The sequence below is a fragment of the Siphateles boraxobius genome, unplaced genomic scaffold (genome assembly GCF_051911475.1).
Source record: "Siphateles boraxobius isolate OS27281-9 unplaced genomic scaffold, OSU_SipBor_1 77, whole genome shotgun sequence".
In the NCBI taxonomy this organism is placed as follows: domain Eukaryota; kingdom Metazoa; phylum Chordata; class Actinopteri; order Cypriniformes; family Leuciscidae; genus Siphateles; species Siphateles boraxobius.
Window position 1 is genome coordinate 21,525,981 of NW_027509205.1, and position 16,098 is coordinate 21,542,078.

A 16,098-nucleotide genomic window follows, 5' to 3' on the forward strand; every position below is an offset into this window, starting at 1 on the left:
AAATTCAGTTTGAAGTGACGAAGTATCTGACCAAGGGGGAGGATGTAAATGATGAAGAGGAGGGGGCCGAGTACGGATCCTTGGGGAACGCCTTGGGTGACTGTGGCTGTTGCAGAGGTGTGATTATGAAGAGAGATGAAGTGGGATCTGTTGGAAAGGTAGGAACGGAGCCAGCTGAGTGCAGTACCTTCGATACCAAGGTCTTTGAGTCTGGTGAGCAGGATGTTATGGCTCACGGTATCGAAGGCTGCACTCAGGTCGAGAAGAATAAGGATGTTGAGGGAACCAGTGTCAGCGGAGGTGAGGAGGTCATTAAGGACTTTGAGGAGAGCAGTTTCTGTGCTGTGGAGGGGGCGAAAACCAGATTGGAGAGGTTCAAATTGGTTATTGGCATGAAGATGGGTTTGTAATTGTAAAGCGACTATACGTTCCAGGGTTTTAGACAGAAAGGGGAGGGTGGAAATTGGGCGGTAGTTGTTGAGGGAAGAGGGATCCAGACCAGGTTTTTTGAGGATAGGGGTGACAGCGGCAGTTTTGAAAGCAGAGGGAACAGTTCCAAGGGACAATGAGGAATTGAAGAGGTTAGTGAGGTAGGGGCAAAGGACGGGGAGGCAGGACTTCAGGAGTGGAGTAGGGAGGGAGTCAAGTGAGCAGGTAGTCGGTTTGGAAGAGCTGATGAGTTTAGAGATTTCAAGAGTGGTGACCAAATTAAACTGGGAGAGGAGGCAGTGTGGAGAAGGGGGAGAGAGGTCAGGAGGGATGGGGGGAAAAGGGCCCGTGATAGGTGCTGGAGTAGATACTGGAAGGTCGGATGCAGGGGATAGAGATTGATGAATGATATTGATTTTATCAGCGAAAAAGTGAAGGAATGAGTTGCAGAGATCCGGAGTAGAGGTAAGGAAGGTGTTGGTCCGAGGCTTGATGAGGTTGTTCAATGTGGAGAAGAGGGTTCTGGGGTTTAGACATGGGTTGGTGAGGATGGTGGAGAGGTAGGCAGATTTGGCGGCAATGAGGGCATCTTTGTAGGCAATGAGGTGGAGTTTATAGGCTTCATGGTGGACTGTGAGAGATGATTTTTTTGTCAGGCGTTCAAGTTGGCGTCCAGTTTGTTTCATTTTCCGGAGTGCAGGTGTGTACCAGGGTGACGAGTTGTTAAAAGTGACAGTTTTTGTTTTGAGGGGGGCCAGAGTGTTAAGGGAGGTACACAAAACGGAGTTGAGGTGGTTTGTGAGATCATCAGGTGAGGTGAGGGTTGAATCCACGTGGAGAGTGGTGGAGAGCAGGTCAGAGAGATGATGGGGATCAATTGATTTAAGGTTGCGGAAGGTGATTTCTCTGAGGAGGCGGGGGCGGGGGGTTGGAGACGGAATGGTGAACCGTATCAGTTTGTGATCAGAGAGGGGAAAGAGGCATGGATGGAGGTTGAGCACTGGTTGGTTAGTGGAGCAGACCAGATCGAGGATGTGTCCTTTTTCATGGGTGGGGAATGTGACATGTTGGGTGAGAGTAAAGTTGTCCAATAAAATTGTGAATTCTGATGACAGCTTGCAGGTGGAGGAGTCTATGTGGATGTTTAGGTCACCGAGTAGTAGCAGACGTGGAGAGAGAGATGAAGCTAGTGTGAGGAGTTCAGTTAAATCAGAGAGGAAGGAGGGATTTGGTTTAGGTGGCCGGTAAATGAGGATAACTGTCATGGAGGAAAGAGCTTTGAAGACGAGATATTCAAATGATGATACTGAAGGGAGGGTGAGTTCAGTAATCCGGAAGTTCTGATTATAAATAACGGCGAGGCCACCTCCACGGCGGGAGGGGCGGGGTTTGCAGATGTAATTGTAGCCAGTGGGGGATGCAAGGTTGAGGGAGAAGAAGTCATTGGGTTGTTGCCAAGTTTCGGTGAGCAGAAGGAAATCCAGCGTGTTGTCAAGGATTAATTCATGGAGGGCAGGGGCTTTATTGTTAAGGGATCGGGTGTTGAGGAGGCCAAAGTTGGCATGGTGAGAGGGTGGTGAGATGGGGGCAGGCTGGAAAGATCTGAGGTTGTCCCGATTAGCAGTGCGAGTGAGGGGGTAATGCAGTTGATAAGGGACAGTGAGTGGATTTACAAGTGAATGGAGAATAGGTATATGTGAAGTATGAATAGTACTGTAGTCCAGTTCGGGTTTTCTGTGCAGCCAGTCGGTGCGCTCAGCTCTATGTGATCCAGCGGGGGAAGCGTTCCGATGACGTGGCAGAGGTGCGACAGAGCGTGCAGGTGACCAGATGGATGGAATGGATTGTCCGTGTTGGAAGTAAACAAACTTGCGGCGAAAACTTCTGTGGATGTAACGGGGTCGGCGTAGAAGTCCGAGCTGTTTGATGACTGGGATGCAGGATGGAATTGAGTAGTTGATCAGTTCGACCAGTTGCAGAGTTGAATATTTGAACATGATGCCGAGCGGAGGGACTGAGAGCTCCGTGATAGCAGTTAGTGATGGACTAGGAACACAGAAATGGATGACTGATGTAAGTGCCAAAATGATCCATGGCATGACAGGAGGAGATGAAAGCAATTGGTGGAGGTTGCCTGTGAGAAAGAGGTAGGCAATCGGGTTAGCCGCTATTGCAGCTAGAATTAGAATTAGCAGGCACGCGTTGATGAAGGCGGGCAGCCAGCAAGCGGCTAACCGACGAGGCGACAGTCCGGTCGAGGTGCCCAAGCGGCTTCGGGAACCAGCTGTGAGGCTGTCCAGAGGAAGGGTTACAGTGAACATAAACAAAACATAAACACAAGAAGGAATAGCAGACAGAGAAGCGGCGAACAAACAGCGCCAGCGTCCTCTCACGTCCGCGAAGGCAGAAAGCAGATATTACATGTTATGTTATATCACATTTGATATAACAAGTAAAAATGAAATTATTATATGAAATAAAATTATAATAAAATTCGAAGTTAAGAGTACAGTATAATGTACTGTTTTTATTTTTAAAACGGTGTGAAAAGTAAAAATTATCATCAAATATTCATCTTTGACCTGTCAAAGTTTCCTACAAGTATCCACAGCAAGGATGCATAGATTTATGGGCGTGGTTAAGCAGAAGAAAAATGAGTCTGCACATGCACCAGTAAGTAGCACATCTCGATGGGTAGCATGAATCGTCAGAACACCTGTTGTTGTTATATTATTAATTTACTACAAGTATGCTGCTAGTTCAGGCACACATTTATTTTCCTGTTGGTTCTTTGCAATGTTAATAAAATATATTGTATGTTAATTCTTTATGGGTCATTACTTTGTACTTTTAAAGCAAAGTATTTATATTCACACACACACACACACACACACACACAAAAGATTCAGATAATCGATAATCGCTTTTGAATCGAATCGCAGGCCTCTGAATCGTAATCGAATCGAATCGTGAGGTGCCTAGAGATTCCCACCCCTACTTGGATATCCTTGTTTGCCTGTGTTTTTGGACTCTATCGTACATTTGGATTGTTTGCTCTATGGTTTTGACCCCATGTCTGTTGTATGGATTACGATTCTGGATTGTCCCAATAAAGCTGCATTTGGATCGTCAACCCAAGTCTCGGAGCAGTTCGTGACAGAAGACTACTAAATGGATCCAGCAGTGAGAATTAAGCATCTCCAACAAGGAGAGTGCAGCATCAAGGACCATGTACTGGACATTGCGTTGGCTCACTTAACCAACATGGACAAGATTCCCCATATGATCTTTTTTGGGGGCGGGTTGTCTGAGCCACTCAATGTAATTATGCTGCTACATGACCCAGACTGGACTTTGGCACATTATATTGATTTGTCATTGCAGCTGAGCGGTTTTCCTTTTAATGTGGAGGAGGTAGAGGAGGAACCTTCCTCTAAAAACTTTTATTTTTTGTGGGGGGTAGTGTGCATCAAGCCATTCACCATGTTAGCACAACGGTTTCCAGCAATTCTGATTGAGCAAGTCTGATGATCCCAGGTCCAGTGCTCACAGCGCTTCCGGGTCCAGTGGTCCCAAATCCAGAGTCTCAAGCCGACATCGACGCTCCAAAAAAGCTATAAAGGTGGTCCTTAGGCGTTTGAGACTGGCTTCCAGTTTGGCAGACCTACCGTTGATGTTGATGCGAGCAGTTGGCATCTTAGTGGTCCTGACATTGTCCTTGAGTCTAGTGCATCCGAATCCGGTGGTATCGAGTCTGGAGGTCTCAGAGGTTCTCCCACCGTTGATTGCACTCCTAGTTACAGCAATGGTCATTCTATGTGTCTGGGCCATGAACGCTTCTTCAGTTTCTCCAGAGGCAGCGGCACCTGACCTAGTTTTATCTGAGGCTGCGACTACTGTTCTTGAACTCTCAGTATGTCCTGCGTTGGTCAAGGAGATCAATGATGAAGTCTCTGCTTCATCGTCTGTCTGTGAACTGTCTGGCTATCCTGCTATGACCACAGTGGTTGCCTGTGAAATCCCTGTCTAACTAGATACAACCACAGTAGTTGCTTGTGAAAGCCCTGTCTGCCTAGATACGACGACAATGGTTGTCCCTGAGCTTTCTGTCTGTCCTGTCACGACCAGGGATGTCACATTCAAAAACTGCTTGCTTTGGTAATTACTGGCCTTTCTGCCTGTTTTAACCAACGTTCTGGCTGATCTTCTATAGGGATCATCTGATCAGTCTGATCTGCGCTGGTGGTCTTCTGCTCCGCTGTTGTTGTCACCAGCTATGCCTTGGGGTCTTCAGGGGGAGGCTATGTCACATCCGCTAGCTAAAGTATTCTTAATCTCCATCAGAGGGCACTTGTCCTGACTCCTGGGCTTTTTTCTATTATTAACTTAATTTTATGGTATCCATTGTCTGTTCCCATGATTGTGTGATTGTTCGTACAGCTGTTTGTGATTCCCTTGTTAAAGTCTTCCTATGTTTTCATTCGCATTCTTTGCGTAGTCTTGTTTTGTGTTGCACTGTTTTGAGCGCCCGTACCCCTGTTCTTCTTTGTTTGCCTTTGTTTTTGGAGTTTATCGTACATTTGGATCGTTTGCTCTATGGTTTTGACCCCATGTCTGTCATATGGATTACGATTCTGGATTGTCCCAATAAAGCTGTTAAAGCAGTTCGTGACAGAAAACTACGTCACTAAATGGATCCAGCAGTGGATCGTGCTGGTTGTTTTGGTTCAAGATGAACTGTAAAAGGCGACTGCTGTTTGTTTGCAGTGCAATAATGAGTGTTCAACCGATGTACGCTCAACGGCTAGAGAATACCCATAGTGCACTGTGACTATCACGCTGAATGAATTCCCATGTCTCGATGGGATGAATCAAATGATTTTGAACAAACCCTTTGGTTCTACAACTCTGGATGGTCTTACAGAACACAATGTCAAAGTGTGATGTTTGCGTGAGCAGGGTGCGGGCAGGTATGGAAATATATATCATCAGACCAAATGCAATGATTAGACAAACATTTTTCGGTCTTGAGACTTTCACAGAAGATATTTGTCGGTTTGACAAATAATAGTTTTTTGACAAAAAATAGTTGGATAAAGTCCAAATAAACATCCAAACTATTAAGAATGAAATCTATAATTCTTTCACAGCATGTATAGCTGAATGAAACACTTCAGCCATCTACTGGCCATTATTGTCATGACATGATTTGGGCCTGACATGAAAGTCTTGTTGTTCTTTTTTCACCAGATGGCAGAAATGTTTACATTTATAGAAGTGTAGATTTATACTGTAGTTAAGGTCCAAAAATGTAGTATTTGTATTTGATACTGAAATAAAGAAATTTAAATAAGATCTATTAACTAAATTACCTAAAATCCTCCAAAAGTGCATAATTTTATTGTTACTAGGCTACACTATAAACTTTACTATAAATTTTAATTGCTGACTTAATTTTTTTTAGCATATTCAAATCGCTGTACAAGTAACTTTAACTTATAGTATATTAAACTGACTTTAAAAAATCGAGTTGAATCTTGTATAACTTAAAAGTTGAAATTGTTTAAAATATTTTGATGAGTAAACATTATGTAAAAACATAACTTGCCGTGACCTACTGATCATATTTTTTACAGTGTGCTTTAGGGAATTCAGTTTTATAACACTTAAAAAAAAAAGAAGTTACACTCGCAGTTCAAAAATAACTACGAAGAGCTTGTGTGTCTTCCTCATAAGGTTATTGAGCTTATAAGGGTTAAACTGTTTAGTTTTTAATTTGTACCTTCTTTTTTCGACTCTCCTCCGCTATAGGAACAGTGTTGTGACCCTTGTGTTCTCCTTCAGTGCAGGACACACAAACACACGTCTGATCATCTCTGCAGAACAGCTCCAGAGGTCTCTCGTGTTTTGGGCATATATAATCCTCCAGATTATCCACAGCGTTGATCAGTGTGTGTTTCTGTAGACGCGGGACTCTGTGATGAGGCTCCAGATGAGAGTCACAGTAAGAGCTTTGACACGTCAGGCAGGTCTTCACAGCTTTCTGCTTTCTTTCATCACAGATGTCACAGAACACTGGAGGATCACTGGAGGACGCCATGGCTGACAAAACAAATGACAATATAACATCTACATTGCTGAATAGAGCTACTTTTATATTAATAGTTCCCTTTCGATACGGTTCACTCGCATTGCGTCAGTTTCTAATGCGTAGAGGGAAACTTCGTTTTCTCCGAATACTGAATACTGGTTCACGGCTGTGCTTTGCACAGACAAATGGCTTTTCAGCCCATCGAAATGGGCGGGCCGACTGCATTTAAGTCGCGCTAAAAAGCCCTTTCAGTCAGAATTTCTCTCCTTCAGCCTCTTTCGCTAAGACCACACTCCTGGCTGGCTCTGATATTAAGACATGACAGCAAGAGCGTAGGAACCGGGGGGGGACGTGTCCAATCCAATATTGGAGACAGTCGCATTTGTCCCACCCAAAAATTATACTGCGGTGCAGAGGAGAAAAATATTTGATTTTGAAATATTTAACTCGCATGCTTTTATTTTGAAGCGCCTTGTCAACGGCTGTTTGACAGACTGTTTGGGAAGCGGGAGTCTGCAGCTGGCGAGTGGCGACATGTCAGAGTTCAGTTTAAGTGAGTTTAACAGAGCAGCAGCTCAGTTTAAGTGATTTCTTTCTCATGGGGAAGAAAAGAAAGAAAGAAAGGAAATGTGAGTTGGTAATAATTTTGTCCAGGAGGATAATTATATTTTCTGTCTAACGTTAGACTTGTTGATGTTAAGCTGATGTTGTGATTCAACATCTAACTATAGTAGGGGTGTAACGATACACGTATTCGTACACGTAGTAGAATAAATTATGTTGGTGAATGTTTTGCAGTGTAGTTAATTTATGACATATTTATGTTCATACCATTACCGGATCTGTCAGGTTTCCGATATGAGAGCCGCATTTAATTTGGAGGCCCATATAAAACCAGAATATAAGTATAGCTTACTCACTAAACACTAACATTCACTAAAATATTGAACCATTAGCGATACTGATTCAAAACGAGAGCGCCATTGACTGTCAAGTTGAACGCCCCCGCCCCTCATAGTCCAGTCATTTTATGAAAAAAGGTTGAACAAATTGCAACAGAAGCAAACTCTACTGATTTTGTATCCTCAATATGTCATGAGTAAGAGAAAAAAAAGAATCCCCGAAGAATATTAGGGGCTTTTTTGTAACTTTCCCCTAATTGGGGAAATTGGGGACTTTTCTGGAACGCATTGCCGGTGTGGTGAATTGACGAGTCACATTTTAGGACCCCATGATATGCCTGAACTAAAGCTGTTCTCGTGATAACTTCTTGTAGCTAACGTGAGCAGTTTTAGCTTTATGTAACATGCTAAACCCCCCTGCTATGAACAAGATAAGATATAAGCAGTTTGTAAAAACATTTTAAGCAGGAAATCTAGCAGTTTTCTGCCATCAAGTAATATATTTATTTGTATAGCGTTTTTTACAGTACACACAGCTTTATAAAAAGACAGACAGCTATTGTATAGTAATTGAATTGTATATGTAAGCTAAATAAAAAACACTAAGAATGAGAAACGTTTAATTTCACAATTTATTCAATTACATACTACTATATGAAACATACAAGTTGAAAATCATTAATGGTCGTTACAATGTAGTTCAAATGCCTAACAAAGTATTTTTTGTCTGATTTGTAACCAGGCACTAAAGCCATTACCATAAAAGATGGGACCGCATCCTGTTAAAGAGTACGGAGAAGTACATGCATTGCACTGAAAAGTTAACCACACTAATCACTGCTTTGAGTGTACAAGCTCAGAGAAAGCGTGCAAATGAAATGTTTAACCGGCAAGGCTTTAAAACACATATGCTAATAATGAACTTTTGTGATTGCAAATAAGTGCAGTGTCCCGTGAGTGTAACTCTACAGCTGTCCTTGCATATGATGTGAATGTACGTTGAGTTGTACCTAGGCTATTACCAGCTTGCAACATAACCTAATTTAGTTAACATTCATTTTTTCAAAATACCTTTATCTTGCTGTTTTATCTCTTCCTCTGGTTTCTTCTTTTTTCTTTTTTCTTCACCAGTGGGGGAATGTGTCCTTTTTTGTGACATGACAGTTTTGCTGCTGCCTCGATCAGTCGCAGTCCTTTCTGAAATGCTGCTGTTTGAAGAAGCTTCCTGTTCATCGGTTTAGTTTTACTTTCTAACCTGCAGTGATGTCATATAGCTCCACCCATAATCATAAATATGGAACAGTTGTAATTCCGATTCCGTCTGGAAACTCAGTCAGAAAAGTTCATTCTTTGTTGAGATCTTTGTTGAGCTTGAAGTTTCAATCTGGATTCAAAAGATTCAGTCTGGAATGCAGTCAGATCTTTGTTGAGCTTGAAGTTTCAATCTGGATTCAAAAGATTCAGTCTGGAATGCAGTCAGATCTTTGTTGAGCTTGAAGTTTCAGGTGAGTAGCTCTATCCGGGTCATGGCACCATCTGTTGTGAACCTTTTTCGTCTTAAGTGTAGGAGACTTAGAAGTGAAAAACCAGGAGATGTTGGGATATCTTTCAATGCAGAAGTTACTCTTTATTGAAGACTTTGCTGTTGCGATGCTGTAGTCACCAAGTCTGACTCAATAGCTAAAAGACAGTGTTTATATCTTTAAAGGGGGAGGAGTTACACAGAGGTGAACAAAGCATGTAAATGTAGTACAGAAGTCAGCCCGTTACCGGTCCAAATCCAATCAGCATAACAGTGTCATGTATAGATGGTAATCCAATTAGCCTGATTGTATCACCCATATCTTCACATTATCATAGAGACAAAGACACCGCTGTATCTTGAGCTTAATGGCCAGGAAGTGCATACAGACAAAAGCTAATGTCAGACACCTGAACTGCTTGACTTAATCTTCTTTGATTCTCATCATCTGCCTCAAAATGGAAAACAGTGTGCAGAACTTTCTCAGTTAAAATACTATTGTATTGGAACCTAAATTAAACATTTTCATAAATTTGTCACACTACAACATTAACAATTTGTTTTGATATTCTGTACATCTTTTTACATGCCTTTTTAAAATGTTTGTGAATCAAGTTTTTATATAACTGCTTAATAAATACATTAAGTGACTTATCTGTTTCTGTACTGATTGCATCCACAAAGACCCTTTAAGTACACATAAACTGGGATGGACAAAGATACATCAAACTATTTTTAAATAAACTACCAAATACCCTCATTTTTACATGTGTCAACATTAACTGATGACAATAAGGCACAGTTGTATTTAACAAGTTAACGTTACCCCATCTTGTGGCATTATAAAGTAATGTACAACAATTATTTTCTTGCACAACCTATGAAAACTTAACATATGTTGAAAATAGCAAGCTAACATTAACTATTGGAGTTGCTTCTCAGGTCAAATAGCTAGAACAGTACAATGGTAATCAACTTAGTAGAGGCTACTAAAACGAACGCCAAAACTAAATCATATGTATCAACGTTGTTTATCGCGGACAGTTTGTCCAAATAACGTTTTTTGGCAGTGGCATTTCGTTTCTCCCAGTAGGGTCGCTTCTCTTTTCTTTAAACATCTCCATTTCTTCCGTTCTTCTTCAGTTTTACCTCGTTTTTGCCAAACACCCACTATTATACCAAAGGTAAATAGAGATCGTGCATGTAAAGATGGCGCCCACGTACCATATTGCAACACTGCGTGACGTACCTTCACATTCCCTATTGGCTCATCGAAGTGTCAGTCACTGCGGAACAATCCGTGACTGGGTGATTTTTCTGTCCTTCTAAAACGCTTTTTTTTTTTTAACTCTTCCTCAGATCTTTATTATGCGTTCAAGTCATGTCGTAAAGATCGTTTCTACGATGTGAACGCACATGAATGCCGCCAACTTTTGTGATTTTCTTTAGGCCCCGATCTTTACGAGTTGGGACCATGTCAGTGAGAAACATGGCGGAATACCACAATACTTAAAGATATTTTTAGCAGTGATATTGCTAGACTTTTCTATTTACAGCGAAGTAAGTTAATTGCCTGAACAGAATATGATATCATTATAATATATCAATATAATATGTGACACAGTTTACAGTGTCTTCAACAAATTAATTAAAATCATACAAAAGCAAAACACACCTGATGCACATTCCTTGTTCTTTATTTTCTGGAAGTAGATTTTAAGAACCTTTCTGTATTTTTCTGTAATTAAGAGAAAGTACTCCGCCATCTTACTCCGACAAAAATGACTTGAACGCACATGACATCGTAAACATGACTTCCCACCTCATAAATGGGTGATTCTGCACTTTTAAGTCCCAGCAGTGAAATTTTAGTTCTCTTACGAGAGGTTCTCTTGCATTGCGTAAGTTGCTTACGCTACGGGTAAAGTCATCTTTTCTCGAGATATGAAGCCAAAAATGATCCTTAATTTTGTATTTATTGTCAACGCAGTGCAGCAGCTAGCAGACCTAGAGCAGGCTGTCTAGCGTGCTCATTGGGTGCCCTGCGGCTAATGCAGCAGCCTACCACTGAGCCTGGCGTGACGTCATGCCCAATGAGGCCCCTCCTCTACGCGTCACAGCCTGCCAGAATGGGTGTGGCTTAGCCTATAAAAGTACGGCTTGGAGGCTGCTCCTCTGATTTTCATCTCTTCAGCGAAGCTCTACGCATCGCTGGATCCTGAGAGAAGCCGCCGTCGTTGAAACCACCGACCAGCAAGCAGAGGAAAGCGTCTGAGGAAGCCGGTCGACTTCGCCGCCTTCAGCCATCCGTGCCTGCTACGCTATCCGGCGACAATATCCTTTTGCTATTTTGCTCTGCTGTGCGTGTTCGCCGCCGCGACACACATATTTTCCTAAAAAAGTGCGAGGCGTTTTTATAAAAATGCCTTGCACTTCCTTTGGCTTGTGCCGAGTCCCGCCCAGCGGCAGAGACCGCCACGTGATCTGCGCTCTCTACCTGGGCCCAGACCACGCAGCCCTTGCTCTTCGTCGGGAGGCTGCGTCCACTGCGAAGAACTCCCGATGTCGACCCTGTGGGCTCGACTCGAGGTGATCAACGCCGAAGCTGTCACTCCGCCCTCTGCTGGACCGCGCAAGAAGCGCCGTTCACAGACACTGGAGGCGGAAGGAGTTGCCGCAGGTGACAGCTGCTCTATCCTGGCCTTTTCTGCCAGAGCTCCACACGGAGCTTTCTAAATCGTGGAATGCACCATTCTCCGCGAGACTCCATCTCTCCTAGACACTCTTCCAAGTGGACGGCGCCGCCGAGAAGGGGACGAGAAAGGCCCGGATCCAGCTGCCATCACGGATTTAAGGAGCGATGCTCCAGCTCAGCCGCAGGCCGCTCGCGTGATCAGCCTCCTGCGCTAAGCGCTAGCCAGCGTCCAGCTCTATTACTAAAGAAAATTGTATAAAATGAACATTATTGTAACGTTGCAGTAAGGACACTTTTTAAGAAGATGATCCGAAAAACAAAAAATAAACATGTTCCAGATTAAAATCTTAACGACTACATTCTATTTTGTGTAAATTTTTATGTGTATTACAGACAGTGATGGTTAAAATTGAAATTCATAGAGGTTGATTTTTTAAAATTGGGATAGTCAAAAGTGCCCGTAGTTGCAGAAACACAAACTTCCAAGGAGGACTTGAACGCTTTACTAGGAGCCTGGGTTACAGAGAGCCTTAACAATCTAGCATACTGCCTAGCTGAGGATTGAGGACGAAGACCTTACCAAGACGACTCCTAAAGTGTCCTGAGTCCTAAGCTCAGGACCGCTTACAGAAAGCCTCTGTATTCACAGGAGAGGTGCAGTTATGACAGCTATCTGAACCTTTTCTTCTCCTAGTGTACTAAGTGTTTGAAAGCTGATTCTGTGGCTGTAACTCTGCAATGCCTTGGCATTTTGACACCAATGTAAGACTGAAAAATCTGGAAGGACTTTAAGAGAGGGCCACTCTCTGAGAAAACAAAGGAAATTACCATTGGAACTCACTCTTGTGCTAATTTACATCTCTTTCCCTCGACCCCCACTCGTGGTGAGATCTCCCAAACTCACACAAGAAACTAAATGGTTTAATGTGAATGATTATCATTTTATTATCGTTTTATACATGTTTGGTATTATTTGAAATGTCTCAGTGCGACTGGTACAAATGTCTCATTCCCAAAGAAGTAAACTAAAAGGTAATAAGTTCTGAAGAGTTTGTAAATATCTTCCACACAGAAGACAGGTGTGTCTTTGAGTTAACAACCTTCCGACCATTTGTCTGAATGCAAATGTCTCACTGTTAGCAAATGGTTACTTGCAGGTACATTTCCACTGAATGATGTTTAGATTTAAAATGAGGTCTGGGTATATAATGAAACGCAGCGAGAGCTCGGGGTCTTTTTGTATCTCAGATCAGCCCGTGAATGCTGAGGGTCGCCGAGACTCAGCATTCATGTATGTCTTTGTCGGGTAAACATTTTTCCTCTTTGTTCTAGAGCATTTGATGTTTTGCATTGATTATGAAATTGTAATGATACATTTACCTGACATATTAAATTGTGATATTTGATTATTCTAATTGACATTATTTTCATTCAAGAGTTTAAAAGAATAGTAAAACATTCGCTCACATTTAATGATCCACAGATATCATTAAAACCTTTTTCATTTATGGAGTCAGATGAAATAACGAGAAAATACATATGAGAAAATGTATTGCATTTAACCAAAAATACTTTGCCGCGGGAAAAGACAGCAACACGCAGAGACCTTTCGTGCTGATCAGATGCCGGACCTTGGGCTGATCGAGCGCGACTTACACCAAACATTTTATGTGTCATTGTTACCTCACATTAAACAATAAGGGGATTTGCAGTTAAAGACCCAGAACCAGATATGATTAATGAAGACCCAAAGTCAGAATTATAAAAAAATTGAAGAAAAGTTTTACTGAAGCTAGTTTGCAGTTTCATCAGCAGAAGTCAGCTTCAATACTCTCACAGGAGTTTGTAGGCCGCCCCACTTACAGTTACAAAGATCACAGCAGTTATACCATTTCCAAGGTCTAAGCTTCGTCATTGCTTACAGGTTGAATGATTCTGATTGGCTAAGGAATAGATAAACATTAATTTTCCACACATATACAGATAGACGGAAGCATATCTCCATCTGATTATGCAGCTGACACTCGGACCCTGAAGTTAGGCACGTCGCAACCTTTCAGGTCACAGATCTGGGTTGCTGGGCGCCAGCCTGTCCCGAACAACAACTCAGTAAATCTCGAATCTTGAAGACCAATCTTCCTAACATGGTCCGGGAAGCAAACACAGTCTGTCAGTACAAATCTAGACTAAAAACACATATCTTTGGCTTAACATACACATAACACATTATAGACTTCTATAATTCAATGTTAGGCTGCATAGTTTAGATCAGCCGGAACCGAAAACACTTCCCATAAATCCTGATGTACTTTGTACATCATAAGAAGGATGGCGTCTACGCTAATATCTGTTTATCCTGGGGTTTACCGCAGTCCGCCGGATCCAGGCCGTATCCAGATCTGATGAAGGACAGATCCCGTTGGCCAAAGGAGGACTGGCCTCCTGACTGAGCCTGGATTATCCCAAGGTTTTTTTCTCCATTCTGTCACTGATGGAGTTTTGGTTCCTCGTCACGGTCGCCTTTTTCGCCTTTCTTCACCTTTGCCGCCATTGGCTTTTGGCTTGCTTAGTTGGGGACATTTCATTTTGTATTTAACAATACTATAACAACATTATTTTCCTGTTACCTCTGTAAAGCTGCTTTGGAACAATCTGTATTGTAAAAAGCGCTATATAAATAAAGGTGACTTGACAGCCCGAAAGGGAGGACTTTGTACTGAAATGCCCGACCCTCGAAAGCAAAGCAAAAGAACGGTCTGCATTGAGGTCAAATCAAGACATGAAAGTACACAGGTCAATCGCTGCAAACTAATCTCAGGTACGGATGCATTTGAAAATGCGTTTCTGCATTAACATGTAAAACGGGAGCTTGAGAAGGGCCCGATTCAAAACTTGCCGGTCCAAGATTGGCCATAATCCACCGCCTTTCTTGGGTACAATGAAGCAAGGGCTGTAGAAGCCTGACATCATATCGGCTGGAGGGACAAGTGCGATCTTGTCCTTCGCCAGTAGGACTGCAATCTCGGCCCGTAAGACAGGAGCATCGCTGGCCAGCACAGAGGTGATCTGGTGTGACTGTCACACAAAGCAAGTTTTTGCCAATGCGTGAAATAAAATCAGTAATTCAGCCACAATGCAGTAAAAAAAAAAGGACAGCAAGAAAGAGATTACACTCTTAAAAAATAAAGAGTACAAATCAAACACACCCACTCAAACACAGAGAAACAAAACTACAGTGCAAAATGACACACAGTTGTTTTATTGTTGTCATTAATGCCATGTTCCCTTGTCTCCCTTCGGCCAAGACTATTCCCTGGACTCTGCTGTATAAGGAGTACATTGTAAATGGACTGCATTTATATAGTGCTTTCACAGACCAAATGGCCACCAAAGCGCTTTACATGTTGCCTCACATTCACCCATTCATACACAGACGGCGGTGTCAGGCACCATCCAGCTCGTCGGGAGCAGCTGGGGTTAGGTGTCTTGCTCATGGACACCTCGACACTTGGTCAGGTGCAACCGGGGATTGAACCACCAACCTTTCGGTTTGTAGACGAACCACTGAGCCACTGCCGCCATGAATCGGCTGGTGGATCAGGGCGCTCTGATGGTCATGGTCACCGGACAGGTCAATCAGACCAAACAGATTCTGGCCAAACAGATTCTGGCCACACAGTTCAACTTCAGACTGCGCACTCCAGACCTCATTATCACTGTACGCCAATGTACGCCAATGAGACTCTAGTCTTTAATTGTCACGTCACTTATAACAAGCACAAAACATGTTTACATGTTGTTGCATTTTGATTGCATCTATAAAGTGTCATAATAGTAGTGCACTATATGAAGTTTTCTGAAGTCATATGATCCTTAAGTGAGGAACAAACTAAATTTATTCTCTCTATTTTAGATCTCAAATATCAAGATCAAGTTCCAGAACCCGCTGTCACAAGTGTTGAAGAACGTTTTGTTCCATATCCATATAAAGGGATTGGGAATGCAGAGCGTTAGAAAGATCCCGAAAGGGTAAGACTTTCAGTGTTTAACAGCAGTTTAATTTCAGTTGTGATGTGTTCATGCACTGTAGACATGTTCCAAAACATAAATTGTACTTCATTAAATATGATATTTAAAGAGTGAAGCTTCCAGAGAGTTGACATTGTCTTTGTGTCTGTTAGTGATGTGGAGAAGCTTGTGACGGTTACTCTGATGGAGAAGTTTGTTCCCACCGTCTCCGGCTCTCAGAAGCTCCTGGCATCGATGGACTGCCGTCAGCTCACACAGGTGCACGGATTCACTGATATTGTGCTCAAAGCAAAGTGAAAAACACTGTCATTGTGAAGCCTTCTAATGATCGCGCTTCTCTTGAAAAATATGTATGTACTGGATATAAGGATAATCTGCATAGAATAATAATTCAGTATTTTCATTCACAACTGATGTAAGTCAACAATAA

The 16,098-nt window shown here is 42.4% G+C and overlaps 1 protein-coding gene and 1 long non-coding RNA gene across 2 annotated transcripts in view; one reads left to right on the plus strand and one right to left on the minus strand.

The window, feature by feature from the left end:
- LOC143725534 (zinc finger protein RFP-like) overlaps window positions 1-14,775 on the minus strand; it is a 28,907-nt gene extending 14,132 nt beyond the window's left edge. Inside the window, exons 1-2 of the mRNA XM_077218012.1 lie at window positions 8,494-14,775; window positions 6,212-6,531 (exon numbers count right to left, since the gene is read on the minus strand). Coding sequence (XP_077074127.1) covers window positions 6,212-6,531; window positions 8,494-8,581 — 408 coding nt within the window. The 5' untranslated portion in view covers window positions 8,582-14,775. The remainder of the gene's footprint in view (window positions 1-6,211; window positions 6,532-8,493) is intronic.
- Window positions 14,776-15,290: 515 nt separating this feature from the next.
- On the plus strand, window positions 15,291-16,098 carry LOC143725565 (uncharacterized). Its single transcript, XR_013198256.1, has 3 exons — window positions 15,291-15,357; window positions 15,553-15,668; window positions 15,821-16,098. It is a non-coding gene; the product is annotated as an uncharacterized LOC143725565 (long non-coding RNA).